Consider the following 18,594-nt stretch of genomic DNA (forward strand, 5'->3'; position numbering starts at 1 on the left):
GTGGGAGCCACTGGTGGACCCCCGGAAGGTGCTGATGCCACCACTGCACATCAAATTGGGCCTTATGAAACAATTTGTCAGAGCTCTAGATAAGGAGTCGGCAGCCTTCAAGTACCTTCAAGACTTTTTCCCTAAGCTGTCTGAGGCAAAGGTCAAAGCCGGTGTCTTCGTCGGACCACAGATAAAGAAGATCCTGAAGTGCAATGAATTCCCCAAGAAGCTCACTAGTAAGGAAAAAGCAGCTTGGAACAGCTTTGGTGCAGTGGTTTGGGGCTTCCTGGGCAATCACAAGGCCGAAAACTATGTGGAGCTGGTTGAGACTCTGGTGAAGAACTACGGCACAATGGGCTGTAGGATGTCCCTCAAAGTCCATATCCTTGATGCTCATCTTGATAAATTCAAGGAGAACATGGGAGCGTACTCGGAGGAGCAAGGCGAGCGCTTCCACCAGGATATACTGGACTTTGAACGCCGCTACCAAGGACAGTATAACGAGATCATGATGGGAGACTACATTTGGGGGCTGATTCGTGAAAGTGATTTAGAGTATAATCGTAAATCTCGAAAAACTACTCACTTCTAAATCTTTTGTAGTCATTTTTGTATTACTTTAGTATAAATACATGTTAATTTGGATTCATATGTTGTTTTTTTCTGACTTTATGTGAACGAAAAGACACAAATTCACCCGTGTTCTCATTGGAAATAGGGAAATTTCAAAATATCACTGTCCTGGTCACAAAAGCAAAGTTTGTGGGGAATAATAGCCATTTTCTATACTTTTGAGGCATAAGCAATTAGTAAATAACACTTATTACCCAGGAACAAAAATTGTGTTACATAGTGTAATCTAATTTGTTTCAAGAATATGCCCTTACAGTACACTTTCAGGATCTTTGACAATAACTGTTTGTGAGTTTCTAGTTTCTACCTGCACAACAAGCAGCACTGGTTGAGAGTTACAGTATTGATGTACTCTTCCATCTCGTTGTGGAAGTAGTTGATCTACCTGTATCAGAATGGGTAACCAAGCTGAATATTATACTTCTCTAATGTGCTCCAATCTTGAGGGCTGTCCAAACCACATGATTTTCTTCATAAGATGTACCAGTGTTCTCCAAAATTCAATTTAGTAACAGTTCCATCTGAAAGTACACTGCCTGATAAAGAATTATAAGCTTTCTGCATAATAATGGCTATAATGTATGTTTAAAAGAGAACAGTCATATACTGTATCTTAACGAGCAACCAATGTAATTATTATGCCATAAGTTCAACTTTGCTCAAGCGCCATTCTAAGCAAATGTTAATGGTAAAGGCCATCAATTGTCTATCATTATAGAGTGTGACCTTCAGAATGCATCCTTGTGCATTTGTATTTTGAAACACACCATCTGGTACTGCACTAGGTCACAGAAAATCCTCAGGTTGTTTGTCTTGCCTTCCAGGGAATCTGTTACACTTATATGTCTCAGTCATTTTACCTCAGTAGTGTCTTCATGGTCAAGCATCTTAATGGCTGCAAAGCATGCAAACAGTTGTTTGATTACTGACAGGAAAAAAGGCACTGAAGGAAAGGACTCTGGTTGTTTTGGGGCTGTGGTTACAGGTGGCACAGGGTGGTGTTTTGTTTCAAATGCAAGTGTATTTGAAATATTTATAATTCTTCATTTGCTTTTATAATGTCTGCTATGTCTTTCCATCTGTCATTTCTCTATCTTTTTCTATTTTTTTCAATTTAAGACTAATTTATATGTTATATTTTGTTTAATTTCTGTAAGTCGCTTTGGATAAAAGTGTCTGCTAAATAACTAAATAATAATAATAATAATAATAATAAATAATAAATAATAATGTGAAATGAAAGCAAGAACATACAAAAGCAAGGCCTGCAGACAAATTTCTTAAATTGTATTTGCTAAAACATAGATTTCATTAAAAACGATACATTTGAGATCTACACAGTGAATGGATGTGCATAGCATATAAAATATATGGAGCTATTTCGTTCGCTACAAATCACTAATAAAAGAATTGTCATTAACACTGAGCTTTTACTCTGGAGCCTTTACATGATATGGGGTGGTTCTGAGCTTACAGAATCACAGGTGACACTTGACAGCACCAATGATTTCAGATATTTTTTAAAGACGATGAAAAAGAAATGGCTGTTTAAATGAATGCAATGTATATAGAGGCAAGTTAATGTTTTATGAGTATGTTCCAAACTATACAACAAGAAATATAAATATATACAAGTCAAACAGCAGCAAACAAATAACAAATAGAAACTGATTTAATAAAGTAATTAAATAGATAGTGACACTTGCTGGTAATAATGATTGAGCAAACTCATTTATTTGTGTTCCTATCACCTCTATGGGGTCTGTTCAATTGATATAAACGGGGCCGCCTCAAAACAGCACCACTGAGATATTTATAAATTAGAGAACCAAGGTTATGAAAAATAAACATTTAACAGCGCATGCAAGTCTCTAGTGTTTTTTTTTCTGTAAAAGTGTGTAAAATGCCAGAAAGCATCCTATTTAATAATTATAGAGACTGATGTATTTGTAATTGTATTAACTGAACTGACCCCTGTCTAACAGCGAAGTGTAGTAAACCACATCAAAAGCAAAGTGAAAGCACAGACAAGCAGGTTGTATCACATGTTAAACCTGTAGAAAACATGGTTCAAGCACAGTAAATGTGCATAGTATACGCAGATTGAAATGACCATGCTAAATAGCGGTGCAAGCAAAATCAATGACCCTGGAATTTCTATCTTTAAACACGGATCAGACAAACACAGAAATCAACTGGCAAATGGTCACTTTTTTCTGTTCTTAATAAACAAACCAAGAGTAACTTCTCTACAGTATATATACATGCAAGAATGATATCAGATTTTCCTTAACTAATGTCTTCTTTAGATTTACTTTGTACTTTTTAAAACTCAAATGTAAAGCTCCACTGTAGCCTCAATATACTGTAGCCCTCAGAATCATGTCTGTCTAAGTACATTTGGTACAACAGAGTGTAACCATTGTCCTATTGCATTGCTACACCCTACTTCAAGCAGACAGGAGAAGTTCCACAGTTTGTTCTGCAGTATGTGGTATTTCTTATATCCAGTGTGAACAGAGTGTTGCATGTGGACAGGTTAATGGTGTAACCAAATGCACTTCGGAGGTAACCCTTAGTTACAAGATCATTTTGCAGTTCTCATGATTATACTGTTAGTTTACCATAATGTACCATGGTTTGCCATGTTTTACCATACCTCTGGTTTGCTGTGCTTTCCTATACCTCTCTGCTTACCATGTTTTCAACAGGCTATATTTAGGCTTCTGATTCTCTCTTCCCCCCCCCCCCTCCCCCATACAAAAAAATGAAATCGGTTATATCCAATAAAACACTGGAAATGGTTACTCAATGGTTACATGTGAAAAAATAACTAAAATAAATAACTTGCAAAAAACTTTGTGCAGTGCAGTTGGGCAATGTCTCGCCTTCCTGATTTGTATCTTGCATTGATTCATTCTGAATACTTAAACCCACCCCAACTACTGAGTGGCAGCAAATTCCTACATTTAACATGCTTGCGAGACTTTAAAACAAGGATTACAAGAAACTGAGGATTGTTCTTGCTCGCGAGATTTAAAAGCTATATTCCAGTTCAATAGCGACTATTTACACACTCATGGAATTTAAAACAGAATTGCAAATTGTGGCGAAATGTAAAAAAAAATGCCTAAACACAGAATATGCCCGTGACCATAAGGATTTCGTTGTGGAAGACAAAGGAAATAAGGTACAACTGAAAAAGTGTGCAAGCACTGTCAAGTTACTATACATAGTGACAGAAAAAACAAGAAAGTAACAGAAAACAATATTTTCATACAGTACATAAAAAGCAAAAGCAATATATATATACCGAGCATCAAAAGAAACTTCACTATTATAACATCCATCCTTGACCATGACACGCTTGAGTGACTATGACTGAAGCATATGCACTTAATCACCTAATTAGTGAGACAGTTGATTGGACACTGGCTATGGAGTGATTTCAGCTGTTGAATTGCAAGCTTGAATAAAAGCAATAAAGAAATCACAGAAAAAAACATGCCACGTCTGTCAAGAGAGCAGTGCCTTTGTGCAATCGGCGTGTTGGAGGCTGCACTAGGGCAGCGAATGGTGCCCTAGTGCAGTTACAATAAAAAGTCACTGCACCTGCTCAAACAGTTTGTCATTTTTCAATTACATCTAGTGAATTTTATCCAAATATATAAGTGATATGTTTCTTTTGATGCTCAGTATATATAACTGGGAAAATAGCTAAAAATAAGCACCGAAAAATGAAATTAATAAAAACCTAGCTATATTTTACTATGGAGAAAATTTATAAGGGAACACAAGAGTGATAGCTATATTGAAGTGTGGCAGTGTCCCACCCCTCTGTTTATTATTTATTTATATTATGATTTATGTTTATGACGGCGAAAGCCGATATTTGTAATTCTTTTAAATATATATATATATATATATATATATATATATATATATATATTTTAAAAAACCTCGTGAGGATGCGTGACTGATAAGCTACTGATTTATTTAACTAGCTGACAGTCACACAGACTTATTAAACTGTTGCAGACTATGGCCGAGGGGTAATAGGATAATTAATAGCTAGTTAACCCCTCAGCCAGAATATAAAAGCCTGCAGCTGTCTGCGCTCGGTGGAGAGAGTCGGAGGAGAGACGCAAATCTGTGGAGAATAGAAATAAACAATTGCTACGTAAGCTGCATACTACTTGTTTTAATGTTTGTTAGTTTGGCCCTTGTGCCCTTTTTGTTGGTGTTTTGTTTAAATCTTTTGTTTTTGTTGTTATTTAATAAACAGGCTGAGCGCCGTTGTGCTTCAGTTTCACCCGCCATTCATTGTTTTGGTTTGTGTTCCTGGTCCATGACATCAACACACCTGCGCACGGCAACCACTCTGTCACAGGCTTTTTTTTTTTTTTTTTTTTTTTTTTTTTAAAAAGATACCTCTGATATTTCATATACATACCAAGTTTCACTTTAAAGTATTAGTTTAAATGCTGGATCACAACACTTTGTATTTGATTGCCAAAAACAAAAGTAATGCTGTTGCAGTTTAGTCCCAGTTTCCAGCAAAGATTCATGCATGAACAACAAAATGTTGAAAACCTGCCAAGGACAGCCTAGGTGAGACTTAGCATTTCTTTCCAATCCCACACAAAACATTGTGGGAACTGCATCCTTCTTTCAATAACACTATGGAGTGGCATTTCACTCATGCTAAATGGACAATTCTGCCACCCATGCAGAAACGCAATGAGCTGATGCAGATGAATTAAAGAAGCCTGCAAGTACCTCAACTACCATGGGACAGTGCTTGATTTCAATACCATTCACTGTCGGATATGAATTATTTATTAACTTTGCTAATTTGTTCTGCTGTGCCTGCACAGATAGAATTATTTCAGGGTCTTCACAATTTTAAATAAAAAAAAGTATAACAGTACGCTAAATTAGAGGAAACTCACAAAAATATAACTAGTATAGGATGTCTGTTATACCAAAAAGTATATTCTGGTTGCGGATTGTGTCAAGAAACTTCCCAAAGAAACTTTACATGCAGATGGAGGCAAATGGTTTTGCACATCTTAAATGTGACTTGGAGAAAATACAAATCGAGCACTTGGCTTCAGAATCTCACATCAAATGAAAGGCTACTGCAGAGGTTGCTAAACAGAAAGTAAAACAAACAGCTTTCAGAAAACAGCGTGGATTGGTCGAGTCATCTATGTACAGTAGCGGCTGTGTTGCAATCCTTGCGGGAGGTCGGGCTCACTGCTAACCTGAAGTGTGCAATTGGGAACAGCGAGTCAGAGTGTTTGGGTTACCAATTGGGGGAAGGACAAATCAGACTGCTGATTGTAAAGGTCCAGGCCTGGGCCGATTGTCCAGTCTCTAAGACTAAAACCCTTCTTGGGCTTGGCTGGCTATTACTAGAAGTTTTGCCTCGATAGCCACCCCCTTGACGGACCTCACCCGGAAGGGTGCCCCAAATACAGTCCAGTGGATGGAGTCATGCCAGAGGGCCTGTCTAACCTTGAAGGGAAGGCTTACTGTCATCTTGGGAATGTAGCTTGGCTCAGGAACTACTTGAACACTTCAGCACAATCTTATACCCGACTGCCCCCTTCTGCCGCTGGATTGTTGTGTATTTCAAGCAAGAAACAAATGCTGTAGAGTAAAATAGGGGCACTTTCCATGAGAAATAGGGTAGAGCTGGACAGAGCAGGGCTGACAGGGTTATGGATTGCGGAGGTGTGGCTTGGACCCTTGGACTTTTTACTTGTCAGCAATTGACTGGGGGGTTTGTTTTGTTTAGTCCCAGGCCCTTAAATAGCTGACCATCACTTCCGCGTCCACATTGTTTAATGAGCACCGCTCCTTTTGTCTTTATAGCCACACAAATCACAACTAACAAATGCACTGGACTGGGTAATCATTTTAAATAAACCAATATTCTAAAAAATAAATCAGGTCAGAGAATTACATTTGTGCCGGCTAGTTCTGAAATTTAATTGGATCAGTGGAAGGACCATCTTCAATAGGGATTTTTTAAATTTGGGACAAACATGGGATTTTCACATTCAGAAATTCACTCAACTTAAATATTCGTGTGGATATTTGTTCGTTTTCAAAAAGTAATAAAAGCCATTATAATTTGCTGAACGCAGGCAGAGACAGCATAGCAGCAGGGGGGCGTGACCCCCGTGTGCCTTTATTTTACAGCAAGACCTTAACTACAAAACAAAGGATGCCAAATAACAGTTCAAGTTAAGCATTGCTTTGTTTATTCCCAAAATAAATACACAAAATTGACACAGCATTTTTTTTTTTTTTTTCATTCCTTGCCATTGCTGTTTCTTCACAGTAAACATTGGCCAGACACATTTTCAGAAAGCAAGAACATGAGGTTTACTTGTGCCTTTTTGGTAGTTGAACAAGCAAACAAAAACTGAAATTTAAACTTTACACACTTCAAATAAAACAAATATGGAAACGGTGCTGTAAAATGAAGAGAAAAAAACTCATTTTGGTTCTCGTTTATTACATTTCACATAAAGTCGCAACAAAATACACAATCTATACAAAAATCACTACACAACATTTCCAGTGAGTTGCGCACTGTTTAAGCGAGACCTTTCAGAATGATGTGCTTGCCTTTCTGTCCCATGAGATTCTGACTCGCTCTAAATAAAGCAGCCCAACGCTTTGACCCAGACGGCCTTCCATAGATCACTATGCATGTGTGCACGCACATAATCTGGTTTGTTTACTTTACAAGGTATTTGTTATGTTTCGCAAATATGAACCTAACATCTGATTTTTGTATCTGAAAACATAAAAAAAAAAAATGTTTGAATATTTGGATATTTGTCCCAGCACTAAGGATTCTGGAATCTGTCTATTTTTAGTAAGTTAATATGCTAACTGGTTTGGTAAAACAACCTGGACATATCTCTAATCAATAAATAACTAGCATACTTTGCTAACAACGGTGGAGTATCCCTGTGTGTTCTATTTTTTTCCTTGAGACATTGCTTGAGCCAAATGAAATATGACCCTATACATTTAGGTTTTATTTTCAGCCATAAACCTGATCCTCTAGCTGTTTTCCCAAACGTGCACGCGCACTTCATGTGTAAATAACCACACATGGAAACTCCCCCTTTAATGCACTCAATGACTGGTCAAAGGGGGGGGGGCTCATTTGGACTCTCAAATTATGACTAGAAACAAAACTTGTCTTGTATTTTAGCTTATTCAGTATTTCAAATCAGTTCTTACAACAACTATACATGTTCTTACATGTTATATATTGCTATGGCATTATTTTATCAGTTTAAGTATGTGCTCCAAGATCAAATGCAAGAGTCCACAATTTTGCTTTCCCACCACTGCATAAAAGTTTATTTATTTATTTATTTTAGATTTTCTACCATCTCACTCTCGTTCCTCCTCTTTGAACACCCACCCAAACGCACGTGGCCGACATTTTAAATAAACATAAAAACTCATTTTAAATAAACATAAAATACATTTTAAATCATAACAATAGCCCATTCTTTTTTAAATCAACCCACAATAACACATTTGTTTTCAAAACAATATATATTTTTTAAATCATAATACATTGTCACACGTTCTTAATAAACAAACAATACAACATTTATCAGCAGGGCTTTGCCCGGCCCCCTATTTACATGCAGGGCTTTCTTCTGCCCTGCCACAGGGTGTCTGTTCAATGCCAGGCAGTGAGAATTCTTCAGCTCAAACCAAGCAAGACAGATGCAGCGAAAGTATATAATACAAATTACATTGGAAGCTACCTATTTAAGCTGATCAGGCCCCGAGTATACTTTTTTTTTTTTTTTTTTTTTTTAAACTACTGTCTACTGCCACACCTGCTTTAGCCAAACAAGGTTATAAAAATAAAAAAGATGATAAACAGACCACACAAATGATGATATGATCATAAAAAGGTGCACTGTGAAATGTTTAATGAAATTGGGGTAAACAGCTTGCAGATAACGTCTTGGAGCTTAAGGTAATAAGGCAATACGAGTAAAACAACAGTTCTGTTTACTGGTAAACAACTACAGTCTAATTCATAATCAAGGGACACCCAGCTTTATTTTTTATAGTAAAAAGATTATTACAAAAAATGTCCTTATTAAAAGCTATTACATGGCCGAGTGGAGAAGTGGTCTTATAGCATATAAATGTCTAGTATGCATTGAACTTAAAACCTTTGAAGGAAGCTCTACATGATCTGTCTGTGCCTCAGGTGCCAAAGACTTATGATTTACTAGATATATAACAAATAGCTGTTAGAAGACAGATTTTCCAACAGAGTTGAATATTGAAAACCAATAAACTGCCTTGCCAAAGACATCTGAATAATTTTAGCTTGAAATAAATGTTGGCAGTTGCAAAAAACAAGCCACTGTCATTACATTTTGCATTCAAATGTGTATAGTTTAAAATAAAATTAACAGTCTGGTAAATTATATGATAACCTACTTGATTTAATGTTTAATTTATGACTAAGGAAAGCCATTTCAATACGTTACAAATACTGTCACAAAAAGCACCACACAGTGTTTAGGGAGAAGACAGCCACCTCAAATTGAAGTCATTATTCACCTGTCTTGGAATATGTACCTCTAGGGTTGGCACCTGTCTGGGTTTGACCCGGTTCCTACTCTGCACCCCTGGTGAGCGTGCACACTTTGACGTGATTTGACCAGGTTTTTTTTTTTTCCTTTTAAGAAAACTTACTTGCATGTTACCAATTAAGACAATGTGCATTTTCAATCGTTTGTTTCAAAATACAGTACTAATAAGAATTATATACAGTACGTATGTATACAAATGTTTAACATATTTCGTTAAACTAGTAATTAAAACAATGGATGACATTTAGTAGAGAAGAGTATCATGTATGGGGATAAAAAAAAAAAAACATCAGTAACTGGAATCTGTAGATTTTTTGTTCCTGTAAAATCAACTTCAGCGAGTGACAGCTAACCGGTTAATCTAAGTGACTGTACTAAAGGACTATGCTGTGCAAAAAAGTGCACAGCATTAAAAATGTGTAAGGTACGTCTAAAGATTTATGTTCAGTTTTCATGCAGACTAAAATTATAGGTAGATGAATGCAGTTTTCATTGTTGTGCATTTAAATATTGCATAAACTGATGGTTCAGCGATTTCATATTGAAGTTCAGTAAACTAATTAATGTAGCATAGTGCATTCTGTTAACGGTAAAGTAATATTTTATGCAAGGACTGGGAATCACCAACCCGCTTAAGTGTAATCTCCATTTAAGTGTGTAAATATATCTGAAATCGGTTATTTTTATTGTTGTGTAACACGCTTAATTGATAACCGATTGTTCATGAAATATTTATACAAAATCACAGAACCATCAGTTTAACATCTTTAAATGCACAATAATGAAAACTGCATTCATCTACATGTAATTTTAGGCTACTTGAAAACAGAACCGAATTCAATATCAAGTTCAACTACTAGAAATCTCAAGAGCACAATACTGCATATACTGCACGATTATTGATCTGTACCGTAATCTGGTGGAATTGTGTTAAACTGTATTACAATATACTGCAGTTTTGATAGACCAAGGCTGACCGAGAAATATGTCCGGGTTTAGTCTGTGAAGAAGGTGGCAACCCTATGTACCTCAGCACCAACTGAATAGTTTTGTGGTGGGATAACTATACAACAGAACAGAAACTAGCAGTCTAAATAACCAGACTATCAGTGCATGGATGGGATTTCTGCATTACCACAATCTGGGGAGGCAGTCAAATAAAGCCTTTCTGGGTAAAGAAGATTAGTTGCTGTTTAATAAACTGCTTGGTGGAAAATATTTACCATTATTACCAGCTCAGATCATGAAGGATATAGTCTAATCAAAATCAGTGACAGGAATGTCCTCAATGAGCAAATGGAAAATGTTAATTGAAGCCCAGGCCATATGCAGCAGTTTAGATTCTGCAGTGGGTGATCTATGTGTAACAGAGTAAGGGGCACTGAATGGCAATAGAACATTTGGAAAGATTAAGAAATAAGACAAAGCTATAGGAGGTGGAAAGGGGACAAGAATAATCAGTGCTGTACTGACGAAAGTGATTCGAGTGACTGCACAGTGACTTTGCATTCTGTGATCGTTCAAATGCTTTGCTTGTTTCAAATAGTTGTTTAACGATCTCCTTGCGAACACACTGCTAAGAAAATTAAATTGTCTTTCTTCGAAAAGGTACTGTTCTGTCAGACCCTTGGACGATACAAATTATTGGCAACAGTGGTTTAAGTGTTCAATAAAATCCAATCTGAATACTATTTAAGTAACAATAATTTACTAAAGTTTCATTGCAAGGTACAATAGTATCCTGTGTTAAATACAAAAAAAAAAAAAACTGTTTTTGTGTGTAATGTGTATTAATACATACTATTTGTTATAAGTTTATTAACTGTGGTTCAGAAGAATTTCTTAAATACCAAATGATTTAGAACCTATATAAAACCAAAATATCAATTTATATTAAGACAGCAGTGGCAGAGGCTCCTCTTAGCCATGCTTGTGAAAAGCAACAGTATAGTTAGTGTGATAAAACCACCTAACAAACGTATGGATTGTAAACATTTACAGTAACTAACTTTCTATCAATTTTCTATAGCTAGACAGAACAGTATTGGCAAAACTAGGCTACATGGTGTATTTAATATAATAATTATCTAATGTTCACACGTATGGGATGTAGTAAAACAAAAAAAGGTATGCCTATAGAAAACAACTGACAAAAAAGAATGACAGCATACATCTTTAAAACTGATCATAAAGCCCCTACTTCCAGTAATAGTAGGAAGTCTAATAAATAACCTAAAAGTGCAATGACATGAAAGGACAGCCCTGGAATACCGAAAATGCAGTTACCAAGTACGAATAAGTTTTGACAGCTTGTAACGGTAAAACCCCTGTAACTAATCTTAATTCCCTGGCTTTACACACAATAGTAGGCCGCGTACCACACAAACTAAAAATGGAATGTCAGGGTATGACAGCAGTTTTCTATGGACAGCCTTGGAATACCGAAAATACACCAAAACCAATGAACCATATGGTCATTCCGTTGTTTTCTATCGGCATTCCTTTTTTGTCATCAGTTTTAATACATCCCCACACATATATTAAATAAAAAAAAAACAACTATACAACTATATTGTATATTTAATCCGTATCCACAACTAGAAATCTCAGAATTGCTTCTGTCTTCCTTTTTGGTTGTTATCAGACAAACCCTCCCAGCCACACTAATTAAAGTGATCTTGAAAGCAAATTCACACTCAATTTATTTAAAATAATTTTTGGATTACGGACCGAAAGACAGATTCCTGGGATGGTAAAGTACGATAGCGCCATAGCAACCCAAACATCTCTCATACCAAAACTTTTGACTGTGGAACCAGTCAAAAGTTTACTTTTTTTGCTTTACTGTTTTTTTTTTTGTTGTCGTTTTGTTTTTTTAATACAAGCCCTAATCCACCAATTCCTTTTAGACAGAAATACAGATTCCTAATGTATAGTCGTTTGAAACACGACGGTAGCCTGTTTTTTACTTTTTAATTAACATATTCTTAATTGCCAGTATATTAAATTGCAGATGTTGTACCTATTGTATTACTTACCAACAAAAACATGTTCTGCTATTGCACACTTTGTATACAGCCCTGTTTATGAATGCATAAAGGCTTATTGTTGAGGGGTCGTGAGGAAGATATGTTTGTGTTTCTTTCAAACAAGAGATGGAATTGGCAATGCAAAAATCAATTATAAACCGTATCCGAAGCTCTTGTAACGTTACCGTTTAGCAAACAAATCATTGAGATTTACAAAAATAAGAAAGACAATAAAAATGTGTAATAGTACATTTAAACTGCAAACAATCTGCAACTCAGAGTACGAGACTTACCGATTCTAAGGACTTGCTGTGAACTCAGACAAAACTCTGAAATAAAGTAAAAGACGGAAAATAACAGTCCAGTCCTAGTATCCATGGTAAACACTCTTGAGTCGAAATTAACACAGATCTCCATTTTCCCTTTAATTCATGCTGATAAGTTGCCAGTCCTCGTTGTTTTTGAACTGCTTTCAAATGTGGATGTACCCCCCCCCCCCATTTACTTGGACATTCTGCTTAGCAAATTATTTTTTTCTCACAACAGACCAGCTCAGAGTGAACTTTTGTCTTCATCCTTTACCCCATCATCGCTTACACAGAACTATTTATCTCTTTAAATTGTCTTACAAGTCGTTTACTTATTCAGGGTTAAAGTAGATCTAAGCAAAACTGAGATAATTTGCCCCTGTTGCAAGAACTGTGACGAGAATTAAAATAGAAGCTGCTGATTTTTACTGCAGGGTCTGATCTCCAGCAGCTTAACCTCAAATCTGGCAGCATTCACCTGCTAAAACCTCAACACGGGTACACCAGGGAATGATTAAATCTTTGATTGAGTCCTGATGAAAAAGCAGATGTAATCCCCATAATAATCAGCGACGCTCCAGGGTGAGTAAAGTAGACAGATCCCGCAGCAAACCGTTACCTTTTTGACAATTTAGACTTCTATTTGCGAGTCTGGATTATTTAAAAAATAATTTTATGAGGTCAAACAGAAGGTGGCATCCAGTTAATTGTATGTAGACAAAAGAGAAGTGTTGAGCATACAGTTTAAGTATCCCGTTTTAAAATATGTGTATTTTGTATATCTTTAACATTATTATAAAATTACTGAGACATCATTTATAAAGCATCAACATGAAAAATAGTATGCAGATTGTTTTAAGGCTTAATAAATTACCCAACTGACTCATAACGACTGGTTGGAGGCTGTACGTGACTTTCAATGCGCAAAGGAATCTTGAGTAAAATGTGTATGTATAAAGCAAAAATATTTGACCAGTAATGACCCTTAAAATGTTTTACTGTTGTATGCTGTAAAAGCACCCGATAGTAGGAAAGTTCAGTAAAATCCTCCCCCCCCCCCCCCTCCAAAGACAGTATACAATTTAGAGTATGTAACGTTGACATTTGTGTAGTCTCCACACTGATAGAAGGGGGTGGGGGGGGAGCACTATCCAAAATGTTTAAGATGCGCTTTATTTATTTATTTATTTTAACGAATATTGTAAAATAGTGCCTTAAATGTTGTAATATTTTATTTAGTTATAATGTGTAATATATTTGTATTTTCTTCATATTTGGTGTTGATTGTATCCCCCCCCCCCCCGGGCTCTAAATGTATGTGACCTTTTTTGTTGATTGGTTTGCGTTTCTCCCGCCATTGTAAAGGGCTAGTCACACTACAGCGTTTATTAGAAAAACTCTGGGGGAAAAAATCGAAACAGGTTCGATTTCTGGACGAGAAACGCTGCGATTTCCACAGAGTCCTTCTACATTTGGAGGCTATATGAATCGGGTGCAGGCTGCCGCATTGTTTTTCCGATGAAGGAGAGAAAATAGGGGATGAATGCGGGTTCACTATAGTAAAATACCACTGACCTGCTTTAAAAATACCGGTATGTAAAATAATAAATAATAAAATTAAAGCAGAGGTAGCCAATTTGGTCTAATTTCATTAAACCACAATACTTCACACTGCAGTTTATGTCGTTTCTGAGCTACTGAAAGAGGATGGATTTACTTCAGTTCAACCCATTGGTGGTAATTCTGCTGATAGAAAACGCAATATACAAGTAGGTGTTTTGTTTCAACAGTAAAACGTTATATATATATATATATATATATATAGAGAGAGAGAGAGAGAGAGAGAGATAGATATGTGTGACAAAATGCTGCGTGATCCATAGTCCCATGTTATGACACCACGTGTGGCAAAGTGGTTAATAGCATGCGGGTGCAGGTGTTTATATTAGAAAATCAGTAATAATGAACAATCATGAATCTGGAGGACTTAACTTTCTTGATTTTTCTACCTTAAACAATACCTTTAAAATAAATTGGATTAAACAGTTTATTAAAAATCCATCTTCAACTTGGAACTTTATTACTGCATATATTTTTAATAATCTTGGTGGTCTAAGCTTTCTATTAATGTGTAATTACAATATTGAAAAAATTCCCATCAAGTTATCAAATTTTCATAAACAAATGCTTCTTTCTTGGTCTTTAATTTATAAACATAACTTTTCTCCACACAAATATTTCATTTGGAATAATAAGGATATTTGCTATAAGCATAAGTCCTTATTTTTCCCCAATTGGTTTAATAATGGCATCATATTAGTTACTCAATTGTTTAAATGTAATGGTAATCTTCTTAACTATACAGAATTCTTGTCCACCTTTAAATTACCTATTACAGCAAAGGAGTTTGCCATTATTTTTGATGCTCTCCCTAGAGGAGTGATCACTTTACTGAAAAATGATTTGAAAGCATTATCTTGCCCTCCACCTTCCATAGACCCTTGTGAAACTTTTATTGGAAAATATTGTTTAATAGATCATTCTAAAAATAATAAGCGTATAAGATCTCTTTTCCAAAATGATCTAGTATCCATCCCTTACGTTATTTCATATTGGGACGGGTTTATTGAAGGTATTGACTGGAAAAAAGTTTGGATTTTATCCAACAAGTACTTATTAACTAACAAAGTTAAAGAAGTTTCTTATAAAATAATACATAAATGTTATCCTGTTAAAAACTATTTAAAGAAACTGAAACATGGTATCGACCTGAGCTGCTCATTCTGTAAGGACTCCACTGAAACAATGTTGCATTTATTTTGGAATTGCAGATACTCCAGATTTTTTTGGAAAGATGTAATTACTTTCACCAACAATAATATTAAAAAAGAAAAAAACCTTAAATTTCATATTGGTAATGTACTGTTTGGTTTCACTAACTATAAGACCAGTGAAAATAATGAGTATTACATTATAAATTTGATTATTCTAATGGCCAAATTTCATATTCACAAGTGTAAATTCTCTAATCAGAAACCTTTCTTTTTTCTTTTTGTAAAAGAAATGGAACAGTACATTAAGGTTATTAAGATGTCCAATAATAAAAAAGCTTTGAAGACACTTCATGTATGTAACCTATTTAATATTTTTTTGTAATTTTATTAAGCCCACCCCCTGGCTTCCATTATAATATGTTCACTATTCTGTTTTTTTTTGGTTTTTTTTTCTACTTTCTGTACATTCTTTGTTTATTTCAATAAAAATGCATTAAAAAAAAATAAAAAAAAAAAAATGCGGGTGCAGGTGATTAAAGAACAGGCAGACAATTGTAATCCAGGTGCAAAGTTTTGTTTTTATTTGTTTTTGTCCAGTTCCTGACGGCGAAACAAACAGTAAATAATAATGCTGGTAATACAGCGCCGTGTATTACTTACATTTATAATCCCCACGCTGGTCCCGAAATAATAGACCCGTTATTGTATCCCAACATTAAACACAAAACACATACACAAGTCCCTTTAGTGCATGAATTAGTGATTTTGGTACAATACAAGTTACTGTGAGACAAGTGAAGTGCTGTTCAGGGTTTGTGCTGGCCTCTGGTAACAGCTCCAGAACATGTTAGCTTTTTAGTGTTACAAGTACCAAATAGACAGTACAAAACAAAACACTCAGCACAGGTCCTTCAGGGTCACTTTACAATAACCAAAATGTTCCAATGGACATTTGATGAAGAGAAAAATGCTCGGGTGTGAATACAAAAATCGCTGTGAATCGGCTGCCGTAAAGAACGCAGCGAATAAATGCTTTAGTGTGTTTAGCCCTTAAAGGCTGCCCACACTGCAGACACGATGTGATTTTTTTAATTGACGAGGAGGTACTTTCGCAGCGACATACACACCAGAAGCAACACAGAGGTGATACTACAGGTTTGAAAACTGCCAGATCTGTACACTGTTAAAAATTGACAAAACTGTGATCAAGACTGGTACATGTTCGTCAACATGATGTGGAAATTAGAGTGTCTTCTCTGATGGTATTTCAACATGTATGGCAATAAATCATACATACCAGGCTTATCCAGTTTCTTCGTATGGACTCCCATATATTGTCTTTCAAATCTGTATCTTTATAATTGTGATGATCTTTGTCATAAAGTGCTGGGTATTTTTTCAACAGCAAGTATTATTGTTTCCTCCATCATTTTGGGTACTGCTTCACCCTGCCGGACCACGTGCATTGAAGCTGTACTCTGATTGCTCAATGCCCTCGCTGACGTGCGACAAATCATAAAAAATAGGAGTCAATCCTATTTATTTCACGTCCCTCCAGTGCCACTCCCGCTACGCCTGTGGTGTGAAAGATACTTATCAAAAGTATAGGTTCTATTCATTTTGACGCATCACTGCACAGTTTTGTCTGGTGGGTAGCAGTCTTAACACAAATGCATCCAACTGTACTGTACAATTAACGTGTAGTGAAAACTTTTAAATATTAAATATTGTAAATATTGTAAAAGTAAAACAGCAGAAGATTACAACTGTGAATTCCACGACTTTTTAGCAGAAGAAATTTCGGGATCCAAGTTGCTGGTGTGCAAATATTGCAGAGATACAATCCACATTATAAAGGTAAGACAGCCACACACATCATGGAACACATGAACTAAAAAACGCACTTAAAATTGAAGAATCCACCACCAAAGCCAGCTGGTGCTCCAAGCCAGCTGTCTCTTGTAGAAACAATTACTCGTTTTAAAAGAAAACGTGAAGATGGAAATTATATTTCCCATGAATTTGTCAGGGCAATGGCCCAGTCCGCAGTTAGTCTCAACCAAGCTAATGGGCCAACAAGACAGTTGTTTCAAAATCGGACACCGGCAGCCAAGACAATGCCCAAATCATCACAGATGTACAGTAAATACTTACCTGAAGGGTTTGAGACTGATGCTGAATACATACGCAAGCTAGTTGCAAATGGTGTTAAGATAGCTGTGACAATCGACAAGAGTCCTGAGCTGCATGGAGACCCTGCTGTTGCAGTACTGTTTATCTTTTATGACCAAAGAGGATTGCCGCTGTACTGTAATGGCAGAGTTAGAGGTTGTTGAAGCCTGCAATGCCGTATCAATTGCAACCTTAATGCAGAAAGTTCTTGGTAAGTTCAATTCGTGGTCCAATGTGGTTTGCATATGCAGTGATTCTGCAAGTTATATTAAAAAGCTGTGCCAAGACCTCAAGAAAGCTATTCTAGAATTCAGTGCATTTTCTCTTCGTGTTCCATGCCACCTTCTTGATGGGGCAATTAGAGCTGCACTTGTATCGTCGGATACATTTAATTAATTGGTTTATTTTGTAATGCACTCGTGAGCTATTTTTAAATATGCACAAGAGTTGAAGAGAAATTACTTTTCTGTGTCCCGTGCAAGGAGAATGGAGCCACAGAGATCCCCAGTGTAACACACAGAAGATGGTATTCTGTCATTGAAGCGGTTTCTACTTTAATTAAAATGTGCATTGTGGCAGAGTGCCCCGCCCATGTGTGTGTGATGTGTCAATGTTGGTATATAGATGTTGGTGCACAGGATATAAATGGGTCTGTGTAACACAATTTAAAATATATAGTTGTATTTAGGCACATGGATGGCACAATCTCTTTACGTGCAGATAAAATATGTAACAGTTTGTGAGCATGGGATTGCACAAATTAGTTCACGTGCCAAGATTCAAGCGAATGATTAATTAGTAATTGAATCTCGGCACAGCTGTATATATAGAGGCACGAAGCACTCACTTGGGGTTGTGTTCGAGAGTGGAGAACAGGAGAGAAAGAGAAGGAGAAAATAATTAAAAGCAAAAGAAATGCTACTTGTGCGAGAGGACTCACACAATACTTATTTAGTGTTGTCCACTGTCTGTTTTGTTTGTCTTTATTTTGGCCTTGAGTGATGTGTTCTGTTTTGTTCAAACCTTT

At 36.1% G+C, this 18,594-nt stretch overlaps 1 protein-coding gene across 1 annotated transcript in view; it reads right to left on the bottom strand.

Moving 5' to 3' along the window:
- LOC117407445 (glutamate receptor ionotropic, kainate 1-like) overlaps positions 1-13,140 on the bottom strand; it is a 102,585-nt gene extending 89,445 nt beyond the window's left edge. Inside the window, 1 exon segment of the mRNA XM_059028698.1 lies at positions 12,607-13,140. Within this exon segment, the coding sequence (XP_058884681.1) occupies positions 12,607-12,730 (124 nt within the window). The 5' untranslated portion in view covers positions 12,731-13,140.
- Positions 13,141-18,594: the final 5,454 nt, after the last annotated feature.

The sequence above is a fragment of the Acipenser ruthenus genome, chromosome 8 (genome assembly GCF_902713425.1).
Source record: "Acipenser ruthenus chromosome 8, fAciRut3.2 maternal haplotype, whole genome shotgun sequence".
NCBI classification, from domain to species: Eukaryota; Metazoa; Chordata; class Actinopteri; order Acipenseriformes; family Acipenseridae; genus Acipenser; species Acipenser ruthenus.